Source organism: Panthera uncia, chromosome C2 (assembly GCF_023721935.1).
Source record: "Panthera uncia isolate 11264 chromosome C2, Puncia_PCG_1.0, whole genome shotgun sequence".
In the NCBI taxonomy this organism is placed as follows: domain Eukaryota; kingdom Metazoa; phylum Chordata; class Mammalia; order Carnivora; family Felidae; genus Panthera; species Panthera uncia.
In genome coordinates, this window is record NC_064810.1 from 47,541,952 (window position 1) to 47,561,861 (window position 19,910).

The following is a 19,910-nucleotide window of genomic DNA, read 5'->3' on the forward strand; positions in this document are numbered from 1 at the left end:
AAATCAGCATACAAAAATCAGTTGTGTTTTTATATACCAACAATAAACTTTCAGAAAGAGAAATTAAGAAAACAACCCCATTTATAATAGCATCAAAAAGAATAAAATATTTAGGAATCATTTGATCTAAGGAGGTAAAAGATCTGTACACTGAAAACAATAAGACATAATTGAGGAAAACACAAATAAATGGAAAGATAATCCATGTTAATGGATTAGAAGAATTAATATTGTTAAAATTTCCCTCTTATCCAAAGCAATCTATAGATTTAATGCAATTGCTATCAAAATTCCAATGGCATTTTTCACAAAAATTGAACAATCAATCCTATGATTTGTAAGGAACCATAAAAGACCCAAATGGCCCAAGCAATCTAAGAAAGAACAGAGCTGAAGGCTCTATGCTGGATTTCCAACTGTATTACAAAGCTTCAGTAATCAAAAACAGTATAGTATTGGGATAAAAACAGACACATAGATCAATGCAACATAATAGAGAGCACAGACATAAACTCACACATATATGGTCAATTAATTTATGACAAAGGAGACAAGAATATACAATTGGGAAAAGGACAGTCTCTTCAATAAATGGTGTTGGGAAAACTGGACAGCTACCTGCAAGAGAATTAAACTGGACCACTATGTTACACCATACACAAAATTAACTCAAAATAGATTAAATACTTAAATATATGATCTGCAATCATGAAACTCCTGGAAGAAAACCTTGTGGGTAATCTTCTTGACATTGGTCTTGGTGATGATTTTTTGGATTTAATACCAAAAGTAAAGGCAACAAAAGCTAAAATAAATGAGTAGGACTATATCAAACTAAAAAGCTTCTGCATGGCAAAGGAAGCCACCCTGTAACTGCTTGTTGGTTTGAGTGGTTTGGTTAGCTAATTTTACCCCTATGTAGTCTTGAAATATTTGAGCCCTATTCAGGTGGGGCTTCAGTCAGAGGGAAAGAAATGGAAAAGTAGAATATGAAAATATGAGTAATAGGCCCTCAAATAGGGAAAGAGAAATCCAATCAATTAGTTATATGAGCATTTCTGGATACTTGCCATATGCAGACATTGTATTCACCTGGGAATATAGAGAAGGAGCAAAAAGTGGCAGAGCTGGAGGGATACTATTAGAGGATAAAAGAAGTTCTAATCAGGGCCAAAGTCAGAGGAGCAGGGTATCAGCAGGCATGAGGTATCATCAACCAGTTACAAAGCATGTCCTCATGGACATTCTTGTATCTCTCATTTATACAGGGACAAGAAATTCCAGATCTGGGCTGCGCTCCAAGTCTATGGTATTGCTAAGAGTTTCTGGCATGCCCCATCCCCCGCCACACCCCAGATACTAAGTAATTCTAAATGAAAAGTAATTAAAAGAATATGTTTATGTGAAAATAATTGCTCTCTTTATAGATTGTTGGAGTTCCATGCTCTTAGCTAGCCTTTTTGCCAGAAGAAAAGTTGTAAAACTGAGCAATCCCTTCAATTTCTTTCTTCAATGGTGAAATTATTGATTGTTCTGCTGCCTACACCTACAATAAAACTCAGTAAAGTGCCTAATGCTCTAGTAGCTTATTTTACTCCTTGAGAAAAGACGTTTAAAAGTTAATACACAAATGGGGTGCTTGGGTGGCTCAGTTGGTTAAGTGTCCAACTTCAGCTCAGGTGATGATCTCATGGTTGGTGGGTTTGGACCCCGAGTCAGGCTCTGTGTTGACAGCTCAGAGCCTGGAGTCTGCTTCAGATTCTGTGTCTCCCTCTCTCTGTGCCCTTCCCCTACTCATGCTCTGTTTCTGTCTTACAAATAAATCAACATTAAAAAATTTTAAAAGAAAGTTAATATACAATCTTCAGGAAACAGAACTACACAAAAACACTACGAATAAGGGTATAATGGCTATTCCACATGCCTGCTTTGTTCAGCCAGGTTTATAGTTTATGATAACTTGCTGCCTCTATTCCAGTTTACTTTTTGAGCCAAGATTTTATTAAATCAAACAACATAAACAATATTCCTAAACTGTCTTTGTGTCAGCTATAGGAAACTTTAGTATGTTTTAATTTTAGAGGGAGAACTGTTCTCTAGAATCCTCCCAAGCTACAGAGGACAGAAGTACAGGAATAAGTTAAGTGAACTTGATTTAATTACCAGACAGAATACATTTTGCGTGGAAATTGCTGGGCCACATGTAAATCTGGTACACGCAATGGATTCTTTAGTTTTTTAGTCAAGTGAGGAGACAAGGGCTCACTTGAAGAGATTATAGGGCTTTTTGTTTGTCTTTACTGTATAGCAATTATGTGTGTCCATCTATATTGTCCAGCCTACCAATGGATTATTCAAATATGAGATAGAAACAATTTGTCTGAAAACAAATTGGAGGCCACAGACACAGACTTAAAGAAAAATGCTTTCTCTACTTCTGTAATAGAAGGACAATTCGACTTGCTGTAAGGCTTAACCTAGCTTTTCATTTTAATGTCAGTTCCAGTTTCCCACTGATTCTATGCATGTCTTTGGATATCATAAGAATGTATCATTTTAGAGATGGGAGAGACTTCAAGATCAATTTACCTCACACTCCCTGTCCCCGTAAGCAGTGGTACAAGACTTACTGGTTAAGTCATATACTTTGTCAGTTCTTCTGCTCACAGAACTAAAAATAATCATAGTTGTCTTTACACACAAAGTGGTTGGCTATAGATTGGAGAGGCTCTTCTTACTATTTTTCTTTTAGCTCAACACAAGCCACACACTGAGGTTTCATGATGGAAATAAATGGAAAATATATACTGGGGAGTGGGCTAGGTGGGTACCGATTCAGGTGGACACCAACATATCTGTATCATCTGACTAAATAGTTATGGCTCCATTCCAACACCCCTGTTCCCTGTGCACATATATGACCAAAGCCCATTGTAGCTGCAAGCATCTGTTGGCAAGGCTGGGGTAGTCCCCACTGTGCCACCTTTGGAACTACAGACTGCTGGCCCAGAGCAGCCTTGGGGCTTCACTCCCTACAGACAGAAACATCTCACAACACATATGCAGCCAAACTGTTCTTCAGCAAGATAGCTACTGTCCCTTCCTGTGGCTATTTTTTGAGCTTTTGCAGAAGAGGTAAAAATCCTGGCTAAAATGTAAAAACAGGCAGGGAGAAGGTGATCATACGCTGTGAGAAGGAAACGGTAACACAGTCCACTGTGCTTTTGGTTCTAGTGTGTGAACATTTAAAAGTTTTACCTAAAAAGCTCTGGGGATCTATTTTCTCTGCATTGACTCTCTTGGGTTAAATGTTCTAATGCCAAGCTCTACTCCACCCGTTTCAGTGTGTAATAAATGATTACCCTGTAATTATCACCTGTTTTTACATCTCATGATTTTTAGTCAGGACAAATCATGGAAAATGATACTAAAATAAATTATATACATGTGTCTCCTGAAATTGGAACACAGTTACAGTAATTCTTTCGGAATTTATTATCTTCTAGCTTTTCAAATAGGGTATCCCAGAACCTCATGTTGGGGTGGTGGTGGTGATGAATTTTACCAACTATAACTCAAAGTTTGCCCGTTGGGAATTCAACAGGCACTGAAATGTGACTAAAGTCATTCTTTACAGGTAATAAAAACCACCTGGTGGCTGCATGCTGTACATACTTCCTCTTTATTTTATAGCATGTCTTTTATTAGCATTAATCTTGGATCATGGCTGGGCAGAAAAGATATAATGGAAAGAAATCTTGCCTTAACAACTTAAGATAGTATGGAAAAAGCTTACATCGAAAAAACCTACAAACCTAAATTTGGAACTCATAATTTTATTATTCTGGCTGTAACCTTGCTGTCAGTAGTAACTTTAAGGACTACTTGTATTTCACCGAAGTCATGCACATGGACTTGATTTGAAAGAACGATACTGTTGTTACTCTTTCTTTTCTTGCCATCCTGTTCTATTCAATTCTATCCTTTACCGTCAAGTTCTAGTCTCAAGTATTGCAGGAGGCCTTCTCTTCTCTTCTAAATTGCAGAACTTCAGTGTAAGTCCTATGTGATATTTTATGCTGTCTTGTGATGCTGTCCAGCTGTTTCATGGCTGTTAGTTTTGTTTCCCCAGGTGCTTCTAGGCTTCAGAAATATCAGATTAAATGAAATAATTTGACTTCAAATTATCCTTACTTAACTCATGAAGTTATTTTGATTAATAGAGGTTTCAAATCATAATTTTAATATTTCAGCTGAAAACATTTTTTTTGCTCATTAAGTGGACAAATTCATCTCTAGCATACCTGTTAAGAGAACATAGAATGCATTCTTACTCACTGGGGTCTGGGATCTACTAAACTACTTGAACACCACAAGGCTCCACACATTGTAGACTAAACAATTTTCATTAGAGCACCTTTATATCCATGTGTATTATATCTGCTCCCAGTGGGGAAATGCTTTTCAAACTGCTGATATACAACTTTTAAATCATGACCCATTAGGGACTATCAGTATAATCCTGGTCAAATCATATATATGACTATCAACAGTCTTTATGTCTGAACTGGATTTCATTCAATTATATGAAACTCTAAAAATAACATAAAATAAGCCAAATACAGACACATTGAGTGGCCCCAAATTTATGCCAACTGGAAAAACTTGGCATGGGATTCTGATTTCAGGGAATCCTACACTTAAGATTACTTTTTCCCAAAGATGATTCCAGAAAGGGCCTCCTTTGAGCTTTGCTTGTCTTGAGATGAGGATAGTTTTAGGGGTCCCTCCTTTGAAGACCCACTGATGAAGGACAGGAGTGACAAATGAGATGCATATCTTAGGGTGAGATAAAGGGGACTTGGCTGTAAATTCCAGAAACAATTAGTATAATTCCTACAACTGACATAAACTCCAGAAACAATTAGCATAAGTCCTACAACAATTCATAGCAGAAGCTAGATGTGAACTCCATGACTAGTCCTGTGATTCCAGAATGAAATGCAGCTTAGCCCAAAGGTACGTTTGTCTTATGCACCTATTTGGCCAAATAGGCAAGATGCCAAAATGGCACTCTTGCAAGACATTATCAAAAAAGTTCTTTTTGTTAGCTTTATTCTACCGACTGTTACTCGTTACAAGTAGCTCTAGTATCAAAAGTGATTATTCCAACTAAATCAATGTCAGGAAAAAACTAAATTTGAAGTTGGAGCAAGTCACTCCCAGTAAGCAACTTTCTGGCTCTCCCCATCTCTTGACTAAGTTCTCTGATCTGGCAGAGAAGGCCCTCCACAACATGGCTTCTACCTCTCGTTGCTTCCACTGCCTCTGTTCACTTTTCACCTCTCACACTCATGGAAGTAGCTGATTGTTCACTGCACACAACCATACCATTTGGGCCTCTGCTCTAACATATGCTAGTTTCTCTGACGTTTCTTTCCCCTACCACAGTTACCTAGCTAACTCCTTCCTGCTCTTCATTTAAGCCTCAGCCCAGGTGTCACCTCCTCCACAAAGTTTTCCCAATTTCCCCAGACTTTGCAAAGTGTCACCCACTCTGTGCTCCCCTTGCAACTTGTATATATTTTTGCCAGAGCTCTCACTATTTTGTGTAGAATAATCAGTTACTAAAAGACTACCCCACTACCTCAAGTCCTCAAGGACAGGCACCATGTTTATTCAGTTTTGTGGTCACCACACCAAGCACACTGTTGGCACTTAATAAATGTTAGCTGAGTAGAAACACAAACCTGTTACAAACAAATCAGGTTTAAAATGTCACTTAAATAATTATTTTCTACATCTGATCATGAGTCATAGGTGAACTTTGAAGGTGAAGATTTGAAGGTAGCCTAATTCAGAAAAGGAACACAATATTTAGAAATTAGATGCTTTTCAATGTTTTCAGTATATTAAGTGGCATAAAAAGCAAGAAACTATAAAGAAAAAAACTTCCATGTTCTGTAAGCCCAAATTCACCTCTTAAAAAGTCCAAATTAAATAACTTTTTCTTCTTTACTCTTCCCTTAAAATATGTTATGTTAAAAATAGTCTCTCTCCCTGTTAATCTCTCTAAGGAAACAGAACCAAGATCATCAAATGAGTTTTTACTGAAATACATGCTTATTTTGGCTAACTTAAATCCTTTAAAAAAATTAGCAGTTGTAAAATTTTCCATATTACAACTCAAAATAGAGAACTTTAAAGAAAAAAAATACCTGTGGAAAGTATTATATTTATAGTATAGGACTACAGTTTATACACAGCAAACCATCTAGAATTAACTAGATGCTTCCTTTTTTTCATGAAAAGATTATCAGTTTCCTTGTTGTCAGAACTTTACTAGGCTCTTTTGAATATCATAATCAATACCTGATTCAATTCAATCAACTGATGACAATGGAAGATAGAAATAAAACTTATGAAAAAATTTTCTAATGCTGGAGTTCCAGTCTTTGCCTCTGCTGGTCTTTATCAAGCTATGAAGTATTCAGGAAACTTTATCAAGCTATGAAGTATTCAGTCTGGAAAAATTCCTGATTGTGTCTCTCTGAAAATTGATCTATGTTGCTTGGTGCACTAGAACGTAAAGTGTGAAGATGTTTTTGTTTTAACTGAAAGCATAGTTTTCAAATAGTGTCTTGGAATTTGAGGAAAGAAATTGATTTTCCACAAAGAGTGATATTTAGTCCCCAAATGAATTTAGTACATATTTTTTTAAAGAAATGCTTGGCTGGGGCGCCTGGGTGGCGCAGTCGGTTAAGCGTCCGACTTCAGCCAGGTCACGATCTCGCGGTCCGTGAGTTCGAGCCCCGCGTCGGGCTCTGGGCTGATGGCTCGGAGCCTGGAGCCTGTTTCCGATTCTGTGTCTCCCTCTCTCTCTGCCCCTCCCCCGTTCATGCTCTGTCTCTCTCTGTCCCCAAAATAAAAAACGTTAGAAAAAAAAAAAAAATTAAAAAAAAAAAAATTAAAGAAATGCTTGGCTGTATCCTTTTGAGAATTTCCTTGAACAATAAATTTGATGATTTAGCCATGTAAAACAAAACAAAACCTTCCCTATTACATTTCTAGAAGTGCATAAAGCCCTTATTTTTCTTCCAGTACAGTGAGCCGATAAAATGTTGGATATTTTAGATTTAAAAAGAAATGACAAAACCATACAGTCATGTAAACAACCAGGTACCAATAGGTAATAAGGGATGCCAAGAAAAATTGTTTATTATAGAGCATCGGTAATAATATATGTGTCTATTTTCAAAAATGGATTCTCATTTGTTTATTATAAAAAGACCCAAAATGAAAGACCACTATGCCTGGGAATGGTCTGTAGTTATTTTAAGCATTAACTATCACAAACTTTCATCTACTTTTGTTACATAACTTTTATATCCTTGCCCTCTTCTTTCCAGCATGCCAGCCAAATTCTTCTGTTTCACATTTAGTTTACATCCTACACACTCCAGTTGTGTCTCATCCACAGAATTTTCCTTCTCTCCATTTTGGTATTTAATATCAACATTTGATATTAATGATCCTCTATTTTTCAATGTTCTCCCCTATAGTGTTAACTTACAAGACCATCTTGTCAGCTCTTGTATCCCCACCAATAATTTGTGTATTTGCAAAACATGACTCTAGAGGTACCTACTCCTATGCACAGAAAGCCAAAGAATGAAATGCAAACTACACTGTCCCTTAAGACAGAGATGGATGATGTCATTTCATTCCTTTGGTGATGATTTATGCACTGTCAGAATTCACCTGTAAGAGCACAGGTGGCTTACCTTGTATCTGGTTTTAGATTTTCTACAGTGGAGAAGGTTTGATTTGTAATTTGAATGGACTTGTTCTTCCCGCTGAATGTCCCATTTTCTCTGGATATAACTTCATATTCTGAAAAGTGAAAAAGCCAACAAATACTTGTCTTTATGTCCCGGCTGATTTAATTGCTCTTAAGGCTAACAGTATCATAAAGTCACTCTCATAAAAGTGAGCAATTTAGATTGTAGTTACTGAGATGTACTGATCTTATACATTAGCAATTTGCAGATGGGGATGGCCAATGGATGACAAAGGTCCCAAAGCATTTTGGGAGTTGCTCATTGATCACATCTGCTTTCCCTTTACTGGAACATGAAAGGCTTGGTAACTGTGAAGACTGATGATGAACCTGTGGTATCTTTGGATACTGGTAACTAATGATTTTGCTAGGCAAATCAAATAGTCTGTCATTGTTGAAAAACCCAGTGTGGGGAAAGTGCTGTATGAGAAGTGGTACTTAAGTAGAAGGCACGTTTCTTCTCTGTGGGGCTTTATTATATTGCTAGGGAAAAGACCACTGCATACATGGTTCTGTTGCAAAAATATATCTATATATCTATATCTATCTATACCTATTCCTATACCTATATCTATACCTATACCTATATCTATATCATCTATATCTATATATCTTTGGGTTTAAAACCATCCAGCAAATAGCAGTTAACCAAATAATGAGTGACAGTTCATTATTGGGAACTATAGAATTATGAAATTTTTCTACCTACTGCTTACATAAGTTACAAAAGATTTGTACCTACTGCTTACATATGCCTCCTTGAAAATAATCCTTGTTTTTTAAAAAAATCATTAAAGTATGAATGGAGATCTGCATAAATTTCACCTAAAGACATGTTTCTATGAACTTGCAGGGCTAATCAAGAGAAGGGCTTTCAGATTCAGAACATAATTTATAAATTTGTTAATTGGCTTTTCCACCTCTTAATTGGAGTTTAATGTATGTGACAAGGTCACACAGAAGATTCAAAACTTGAAAAATAGAAAACAGAAACAAACCCTACTCAAAATCAGCTCCATGAGTGTGAAGAAATATACAAGTGGTAGCCATCAGGAAAAGTGGGAAAAAGCCACAAAGGGTGGCAATTTAGTGGGGATTTCTGCTATTAGCACTAAGACCAAAGGTGGGAGATGGAGACTGGAAGTAAAACTCAAACTATGGAAAGACTAGAAGACATAATCATCAATTTTAATTTGGGAAGGATTTTTAATGGTATATTTTAAAAATCAAAAAAGGAGGATGGCTCTTTCTGATTAATTCTGTATGACGATCCTTCTAAAAATTGAAAATTAAATCAGAAGGCAATGGCCATTGTATCTGGATATGTTAGCACAGCTACCAAAGGACTAATGGCTAGTATTTAGTGTTCTTTTCTCAGAAACTTCTGTTCCTTAACCTATTTATGTTGGCGTTCTATTCTCAAAGAGGATAGAAAGGGAGGGAAGGGAAGGACCTTGAATTCAAATATATCCATTTTATATGTTTCTCAGCTGTGAATCAGTATTTACTAGATAGACAAAGATGGGAGTAATTAAAATGGATTTTTAAAACTGGAAACTGCTTGTTGGATACATGGTAAGATATGCTACTGATGAGGAACCCAAAACACTCATGACTTTTCTATTAAAGTTAAGGTATGGGAAAGGCTAGTCCAAAGGATAGAGGAGTGCTGTTTTGGAAGGGCACATGCACCCCAATGTTTATAGCAGCACTATCAACAATAGTCAAATTATGGAAAGAGCCCAAATGTCCATCATCTGGTGAATGGATAAAGACGCATATACAGACCAACACACACACACACACACGTATACATACACAATGGAATATTACTCGGCGATGAGAAAGAATGAAATCTTGCCATTTTCAACAATGTGGATGGAACTAGAGTGTATTACGCTAAACGAAATAAGTCAGTCAGAGAAAGACAAATAACATATGACTTCACTCATATGTAGAATTTAAGATACAAAACAGACGAACATAAGGGAAGGGAAGCAAAATAATATAAAAACAGAGAGGGGACAACCCATAAGAGACTCTTAAATACAGAGAACAAACCAATGATTGATGGATGGGTGTTGGGTGGGGGGATGGGATGGGCTAAATGGGCAAGGGGCATTAAGGAGGACACTTGTTGGGATGAGCACTGGGTGTTATATAAATTCTACTTCTGAAAACATTATTATACTGTATGTTAACTAACTTGGATTTAAAATTTAAAAATCTATAAAATTAAAAAAAATAAAAATAAAAGATAAAAAGTTGAAAAAAACCCCAAAAGGACACTACATGACTCATTGAAAAGTGACAGACCAAGCCATTTGCCCTGATCTCAGTTTGTAAAATGTAATAGCTCTTCATAGTGTTGCTTGTGGGGATTAAACTAGGAATATATGGAAAGTGCTCAACAGTATTTTGCATATGTTTTTTCAACAGGTGGTACCTATTATTATTACTTATTATCCCTGAGTTGTGTTTAAATTTGAAAGATTTCAGTTGGAAAGACTCAAGTGTCGCTTCGTCACCCAAAGAAAAATTTGTATGACACTCCCATTGAATTTGCATGAAAGCAACCTCTTTCAAGAAACATCTTTGGTGTGAGACATTAATCAGTGACTGTGTAATATTCTTTTTAATATTACCCCAGACTCAGTACTAGAAACTCTTACTGAATATCTTCTCTAATTTTCTTTTGACTGAGTTTTAAATGTTCATTTAATACTATTTTCATCCTGAAAGATTCAAGTTTTCAAAATGGACACAGAAGTTACCTTTGTAATTAAAAAACATATTTAGAATTTCAGAATTCTAACTTCTGAATGTGTATTCTTGGGCCTTGTAAATATATTTTTCATTTGTAATGCTTTAAAGAAATAGTAGCTTTTTCATAAATTCACTATACCATAAAAATGGAACATTAATGCTTGGAATGAACATTTATAGACACATTCTGATTATATTTCAGAAAGTAAAGACAGCCACTTAGTATGTGTCCATATTTCTCACTTTAAAATATGGGGTTTTATTTATAAATTCCTTAAGAGTAAAGATATAAGGAACCTATAAAGAAGTAACACTGAATAAATGGTCTTTTCCCCACTCAGAGATTATTATTGCCCTATTATGAGATGATTTACTTAATAGAAAAACACTATTTATTATAAAGGTTGGGAAATCACATTCTGGTCATGAAAATAATAATGGTGACACTATTTCTACCAGTCCTACTATTGCTACTACTGACAAACATTAATTTAACAGCTTCTAACTTACACTGTACATTCAAATTCTGGTTAATTTTTGTCCTCATGATAAGCTGATTACAATGGAAGTTGTTGTTGTTGTTGTTGTTGTTGTTGTTGTTGTTACAAATAAGAAAACTAAAGCAAGGAGGTAAAGTGCATACCCAAATTGCATATAGAGAATACAGCTAGTCTGGGATTTAAATCTACGTTGGCATGCTCTTGGCATATCACAAAGCACCACCCCACAACTAATTTAAATTGTCCAAGGACTCAGGCTATGGCCCATTTCTCAGGTGTATCTATTTCTACTTTAGTGTAGAAAAGACATGTAGAAGCAACTGAATTTGGGTGTATTTATTATAGGTAATATGTGCCTGTGGATTAAAAGATGATAGACAGAAGCCAGTTAAGGGAATAAAGAATATGTTTCACTCCTTTTTTGTTATCTTTCTCAATCCTTTCTTGTAAAGCCATTTCCAGTGATTTGAGAATTAATCGTATTATCTGAGCTGCTGGTTTATAAAAGATCACATTTGAAACAAAGTGATATTTGAGAAAACACTAAAAATAAACAAAAGTGAAAAAATAGAAGAGACTATTAGGCTATATGGTCTGACATTTAAATACAGACTGAGTAATGATTAAATATGGACTTATTTCTATTTAGAAAATATTATAGCTAAAGAGATATGGACCTTATCTATAAAAGCTGTTATTCTAAGTCTAATGTCTTATGAAAGATCTCAAGCAGTCCATTAACATTTACTAACAATGTTACAAAAGGAATTGGTTAAATGGGTAAAGTATACCCTATTCATTATTTTTTGTAGATTACAAGTTTATACAATTAAAAAAGGTTTCATGATGAACTGGAAAGGAAAATCATTTTGCTTTTAAAAAGTTAAATCAGAAATTGACACACCAAAGTGAATATATATTAGATGTATTAGATTAGATTTTAGATATATTAACCAGTTCCAACTTGATGTCCCACATCTTCAAGGCAAATGAAATTTTATAGATCATTTGGTGTTATGATAACTAAGCTTCTGACTGTCAGGAGAACTCCTTATTAGCACAGTATATGAATTGGGAGTTCTGGACTTTTTCATCTATGTAGATAATCAATGCTTAGAGATTTATTGTTTTTTAGATACTGGGATGGTAGCACCTACTGGCATAGTCCCAAGTAAAGAAGCAGGACTAGACAAGTCCCCAGGAAACATGAGCAGTGGCTGGTTCTTTCCCAAAACAAAGGCAAGGTCTGCATGAGAAATGAAATTCACAAAATATGGTTTTAAAAAAAAGCCAGTTAAGCAAAGATAGGCTGCTTATAGTGAAAGTTGCCCAGACCGAACAGTTTTGTCTGAGGAGAAATAGCTGCTGTTTACTCCTTTATTCACAGAAAACACTTTTGGCTGAATCTCCCACTTCCTCCTTTCCCCTGTATACTTCCCTCTACCCATCCTGATAGCTTCTTAGTGAGCTCCTCTAAATTCTGTCTACCTGTTCCATGCACAGCAGGGCATGGGCAATGGGGGGCTTGTGTACTCCTGCAATTTGCTATATTCCTCTAGCTGACTCTGCCCCTTACCTTTTCTCCCTCCTCTCTAGTTTGACTAAACTGTTCATATGAAGAATTAATTCGCATATAATAAATTCAAAGACTGACTTAGGATTTCTTAGTTTTCACAGTCATTTTTAGAAGGATTGGGCTAGTGATAGCAGAATTAAATTTTTCTGAGATGAGGAGAAAATCAACCATGATTAGAAACCTAAAAAAAACCCAAAAAACAAAAAACAAAACAAACAAACAAAAACTCTACTAAAATAATTGAATTGCTTGACAGTTCTAGGTCAACCTAGAAATTGGGTTGGTGAAATGAAAACTGGTTTAATTATCATCAGCCCTGCCAACTTCTCCTATGTTATCTGTAATTTTCTTGATAATGAAAAGACCACATCTATTTTTACACTGTGAGGAAGAGTTCTGAGACAAGATGGAAGGAACGTAACCTAAAGAGATATGTTAAATTAACAGGAAACCCACCACTGGGACACAGATGATCTTTTCCCATCATATGACACTTTTTGACAATAGCTCTACTAGGACTTGCTACCCCTGAGATATGCCTCATAGTTTGACGAGGTACCACACTCACATTATTGAAGCTTCCCACCATAGTACAAGTGCTCACATCATGATCTTACCAGTGACAGTATCATTTAGTGGCTTATCCCAGTCAAGGATGACAAATGAGGGACACCCTTCCACAGTGACCACAGTGAGGTTGGTGGGTGGGTTCTGCGGTGGGCTTGTGGCATTCCCCTCGGTGGCATCCTCTTTGGGGAACCGTTTGACAGAATCAGTGATGGAACAGGGCCTGTTGTCCGGTTTTTGGATGTAACGCACATGAGGACCTAAGAGAGAGAGGACTTGGACAGTTAGCCTTATTTGAGTTTGTACATACAGAAGGTGGAGGTAAACTCAAATATATTTTTCTGTTTGAGGATATCTGGTCTCATATTATAAGCAGATAGATGAAAGCAGTGATGTGGACTGTTCAAACTTGTGAAAATCTAGAATTCCTGTCTCTGGGATACATGACATGGATGCTGTAGCTGATTTACTTTTTAAAATGGGTTTAACTTATGCTAATACTGAGAAGTAATTTGGTCCTCCTGAGCATGTTTTAAACAGCATAATTTGTGGGGTATTGGAAGAAGTATTCAAGAGGGTATTGCCTTGAGAGTAGGGAATAATTAGCCCCACACTAAACAGTTCTGGTCCTACCTAATAAATCTTAAAAGCCAGACTCATAAAGGTCAAATGGTTTCAAGTAATTTAACCCAGGACAAAATTAAAGAATATTTTAGGAATAAAAAACAATAGGAAATAACAGGAAAATGTTGCCCATAATGAGAAAAATAAATAGTTTGAAATCAATCTAGAACTTGCCTAGATGTTAGAGTCATCACACAGGGAAAATAAAACTGTTATTATAACTATAATCCACATGTCAAGAAGTTAATACATGAAAGATATTTTTAAAAATACCCAAAGTGAATTTCTAGAGATGAAAACTAAAATGTGTAAGATGCAAAAAACACTGGATGATACTAGCACTGATATTATATTGCAGAAAAAAGATTAGTGAACTTGAAGACATAGCAGTAAAAACTACCCAAAATAAAAGTGGAAAGAAAAAATAATAAAAATAATGAACAGAGCATCAGTGAGCTATGGGGAAGCTTCAGGCAGTATAACACAGATGTAATTTTAATATCTGCCCAGAGAACAGGGACAGCAAAGGTATTTGAAGAAATAATGGCAAAAGATTTTCCAAGTTTGATAAAACCTCTAAACCCACAGATCCAAAAGGCTTGAATAAACCTAAGCACAACAAATATGAAGAAACTACACCAATCAAAATCAAGTTTCTCAAAGCCAGTGATAGAAAGAAAACCTTTAAAGGAGGCAGAAAAGACACATGATATATAGTACAATCAAGATAAGGATTATGGCAGATGTCTCATTGGAAAGAATGCAAGGGAGAAGGCAGTGGAGCAACATCTTTAAATACTGGAAAAAAAAACTTATCATCTAGAATTATTTAACTAGTGAATATCTTTTTTTTTAAAGTAAAACACCTTTTACGCATATAAAAGCTAAGAGAATTCATAACCACCAGACCCACCCTACAAGGAAGATTAAAGGACATTCAGGCAGAAGAAAAATGATGTATCCACACAAAGAGATAAAGAGCACTGGAAATAGTAACTATATAGGTAAATATGCACAATATTTTTGTCATTTAATTCTTTCTAAAAGGCAATTTACTATTTAAACATAAATAATATCAATTTAGCATGATGTATTAATACGTAAAAGTAAAATGCCTAACAATGATAGGCCAAGAGGAAAGATAAATTGCTATACTAATGTAAGGTTCTTGCACTATTTGTGAAGTTGTAGAATATCACTAGAAGATAGACTGTGGTAAATTAAAGATACATACTATAAACCCTAAAGCAATAACAAAATAAAGAGTTACAACTAGTAAGACAACTAAAGAGAGAAAATAGAATCATAAAAATCATAAAACTCAATCTCTAGAAATAAACCTATGCTGGGGCGCCTGGGTGGCTCAGTTGGTTGAGCGTCTGACTTCAGCTCAGGTCACGATCTTGCGGTCCGTGAGTTCGAGCCCCACGTCAGGCTCTGGGCTGATGGCCCAGAGCCTGGAGACTGCTTCTGATTCTGTGTCTCCCTCTCTCTCTGCCCCTCCCCCATTCATGCTCTGTCTCTCTCTGTCTCAAAAATAAATAAATGTTAAAAAAAAATTAAAAAAAAAAAGAAACCTATGCTTATATTTCAATTAATCTATCACAAAAGAGGTTAAGAATATACAATGGGAAAGACAGTCCCTTTGATAAATAGTAGACAGCTACATGCCAAAGAATGAAATTGGACCACTCACACTACACACAAAAATAAACTCAAAATGGATTAAAGACCTAAATTTGAGACCTGAAGCCATAAAACTCCTAGAAGAAAACATAGGCAGTAATTTCTTTGACATCAGTTTTAGCAACATTTTTCTAGATATGTCTCCTCAGGCAAGTTAAACAGAAACAAAAATGATCAGGACTACACTGAAGTAAAAAATTATTGCACAGTGAAGGAAATTATCAACAAAACAAAAAGGCAGCATAATGAATGGGAGAAGATATTTGCAAATGACATATCCAATAAGGGTTTAATATCCAAAACATATAAAGAATTTATAGAACACCAAGACACATAAATAATCCAATTAAAAATGGACAAAGGACCTGAATAGACATTTTTCCAAAGGAAGACATGTAACTGGCCAATAGACACATGAAAAGATGCTCAACAACAGTAATTATGAGGGAAATGCAAATCTACACAACAGTGAGATATTACCTTACCTTATATTACCTGTCAGAATGGCTAGAGACAAAAAAACAAGAAATAATAAGTGTCGACAAGAATGTGGAGAAAACTCTGGTGTCCTACTGGCAGGAATGTAAATTTGTGCAGCCACTGTGCAAAATAGTAGAGTTTCCTCAAAAAATTAAAAATAGAAATACTGTAAAATCCAGTGTTTCCACTAATAGGTATTTACCCAAAGAAAATGAAAGCACTAATTTGAAAAGATATATGCACCCCTATGTTTATTGCAGCACTATTTACAATAGCTAAGATATAGAAACAACCCAAGTGTCTAGCGATAGATGAATGTATAAATAATGGTTTATACATACACACACACACACACACACACACACACACACACAAATTCGTCAGCCATAAAAAAGAATGAGATCTTGCCATTTGCAACAACATAGCATTATACCCTCTAGGTCTATGTAAGTGAAATAAGTCAGACTGAGAAAGACAAATACTGTGTGATTTCACTTATATGTGGAATGTAAAACACACACACACACGAACAAACAAAAAGCAGAAACGGATCCATAAATATAGGAAAACAAACTTATGGTTGTTAGATGGGAGGGCAAATAGGCAAAATGAGTGAAGGGAGTGAGGGATAGAGGCCTCTAGTTAAGGAATGAATAAGTTATGAGGATAAAAGGTCCAGCATAGGGAATAGAATCAATGGTATTATAATAGTGTTCTATGGTGACAGATGGTAGCTACACTTGCGGTAAACAGAGTATAATGTATAGAAAAGTTGAATCACTATGCTGTACACATGAAACTAATGTAATATTGTATGCCTCATATATTTCAACAACAACAACAACAACAACAAAATACTCAGTAAAAGATGGTTGAAAAAGAGGAAAAGAGGGAACAAAGGATAGATGGGACAAAAAGAAAACAAATAGCAAAAGGAGATAGATTTAAATCTAACCTTATCATTGGTCATGTTAAATATAAGGTTCTAAACACCCAAATAAAGAAATCAAGATTAAATGAGGTCACAGGGTGGGATCCTAATCCACTGTGACTGATGTCCTTTTAAGAGGAAGAGGGGCGCCTGGGTGGCTCAGTCAGTTGAGCATCGACTTCAGCTCAGGTCATAATCTCATGATTTGTGAGTTTGAGCCCCACATCGGGCTCTGTGCTGACAGCTCAGAGCCTGGAGCCTGGTTCGGATTCTGTGTCCCCCTCTCTCTCTACCCCACCCCTGCTTGTGCTCTGTCTCTCTCTTTCAAAAATGAATAAACATAAAAAAAATTTAAAAATTAAGAGGAAGAGACAGCAGGGGCGAATATGGTGGAACATCATGGAAGCATTTTTTGTGTCTCTCAACTCTGAAATGCAGCCAGATCAACACTAAACCATCTTGCATACCTAGAAAACTTATTTGAGGATTAACATAACAATCTGAACAATCTGAACCACAGAACTCAGCAGGTACATGGTGTGGAAAGGTGAACTGGGGGAGTGTGCATGGAGGGCAGGGAGCTGTTTTTGCTTGCTGGAAGAGGACAGAGATGGGGGGAGAATAAGGGAAAAGCACCCCTCACCCTGAAAGCACATGGAGAAAAAAGGAAGAGTGGAAACAGCTGCAAGGGGCTGAACAAAAAAGGGAGAAAAGAGAAGGTTTAAATTCCATTAAGACTCTATAAACAGGGGAAGCACAGAGTCTGAAACTCCACAGCTTGATACCTAGCAGTGCTCTGGTGAGAAGGGTGAATCCTCAGGAGCAGAGAGCAAGGTCTGAGGGGTCTTTGGGCCACATGGGGAGACATGGTTCTCCTGATGGGAGGGCATTTGGTAGAGGCTGTGTGGCCTCACCACAGGAAAACATCCCGGCAGACCCCAGAAAATAACCACATTTGCTGGTATTGGAACAAGGATGTTAAGGGTGAAGCCTGGTGCCAGATATGTGTTGTGATTTACCATAATCCCTGAAATGCTGCTGCTACGTGATCACACAAACTTTATCTGGGGTGGGTTGGCACCTAGTTGGTCTCTGGACATCAGCAGCAGCACGGTCTCACGAAGGTTCTGGTGGTGGGACGGCGCCTGGCCATTGCTTAGCAAGACCATCCCCCAGAGGGTCAGAACAGGTCAAAGCCACAGTCCCTCAGAAGTGAGGGGTTGGGAAACACAGCACCATCTGAGATAAAACTCAGGAGGGAGGTCCTGCCTGGCAGCCTGATGGCTTGGTCACAGACAGTCTACAAGCGGGAAGTAGACAGAAGCTAGAGACAAAGGCGGGGTGCTTGATTGCCCATAGGTGAGAGCACAGAGTTCTGATACTATAAACTGGGTAGCTGGGTGATGCCATTTTGACCCCTCCTACACATGTGCATACATGCCTACATGCACTAGAACAATCCACCCCAGTAAGCTAAGCAGTGCCACCTAGTGGAGAACGAAGCGAATTCACTAAGCCCCGCCCAACTGGGCCAACCACATTCTTAAGGAACACCACAAGTCTCTCTGCCTGCTTAGTTTATAGACTATAAAGTGCTTCATAGTTTGGCTTCTAGGGGAAACCAGATGTAATTTCAATTGTATTTCATTCTGTTCACTGGTCCCTCTGTTCAATTTTTTTTCTTTTCTTGTTCTTGAATACAGAAAGAGAAAAAATTTATTTTTTATATTCAATTTTTATTAAAAAGATTCTTCATTTTTTTCTACTACATTTTTTACTTTTTTGTAACTTTTAAAAATTCTATTTTACCCTCATTTCATTTTATTCTACCGTATTCATTTTTTCAAATTTTCAAAGGTTTTCCTTTTTTCTTTTCCTTTTTCTTTTCTAATCTTTCCCTTTTTTCTCTAATCTGTCAAGTTTCTTTCAACAACAAGACCAAAACACACCTAGGATCTAGCACCCTTTATTTGATTTATTTGTGTTGTTTTTAATTGTTTAATTCTATTATTTTTTTAAATTATTCATTTTCTTCCTTCAAAATGACACCCCAAAAGAAAGAACAGGAATAAACGACAGCCAGGGACTTAGTCAACACAGATACAAGCAAGATATCTGAACCAGAATTTAGAATCACGATAATAATAATACTAGCTGGGGTTGAAAATAGATTAGAATCCTTTTCTGTGGAGATGAAAGAAGTAAAAGCTAGTCAGGATGAAATAAAAAATTCTATAACTGAGCAGCAATCTGAAATGGATGTCACAGAGGCAAGTAAGGATGAAGCAGAGCAGTGAATCAGGGATATAGAGGACAAACTTATGGAGAATAATGAAGCAGAAAAAAAGAGGGAGACTAAGACAAAAGAGCATGATTTAATTATTAGAGAAATCAGTGACTCATTAAAAAGGAATAATATCAGAATCATAGGAGTCCCAGAAGATGAAGAGAGGGGAAAAGGGGTACAAAATTTATGTGAGCAAATCATAGTGGAAAACCTCCCTAAACTGCGGAAAGACAAAGACATAAAAATCTGAGAAACACAGAGAACTCCCATTAGATTCAACAAAAACCGACCATCAACAAGGCATATCATAGTCAAATTCACAAAATACTCAGGCAAGGAAAGAATCATGAGGTTAGCAAAGGAAAAAAAGACCTTAACTTAAAAGGGAAAACAGATTAGGTTCTCAGCAGACCTACTCACAGAAACTTGGCAAGCCAGAAAGCAGTGGCAGAATATATTCAATGTGTTGAATTGGAAAAATATGCAGCCAAGAATTCTTTATCCAGCAAGGCTGTCATTCCAAATAGAAGGAGAGAGAAAAAGTTTCCAGACAGACAAAAATTAAAGGAGATTGTGACCACTAAACCAGCACTGCAAGAAATTTTAAGGGGGACTTTCTGAGGGGAGAAAAGATGAATATATATATATATATA

General features: G+C 36.4%; 1 protein-coding gene across 1 annotated transcript in view; it reads right to left on the reverse strand.

The window, feature by feature from the left end:
- The window catches only part of ABI3BP (ABI family member 3 binding protein), a 273,089-nt gene that overhangs the window by 13,167 nt on the left and 240,012 nt on the right, over positions 1-19,910 (reverse strand). The window contains exons 60-61 of the mRNA XM_049628087.1: positions 13,300-13,509; positions 7,785-7,893 (exon numbers count right to left, since the gene is read on the reverse strand). Of these exons, the coding sequence (XP_049484044.1) occupies positions 7,785-7,893; positions 13,300-13,509 (319 nt within the window). The remainder of the gene's footprint in view (positions 1-7,784; positions 7,894-13,299; positions 13,510-19,910) is intronic.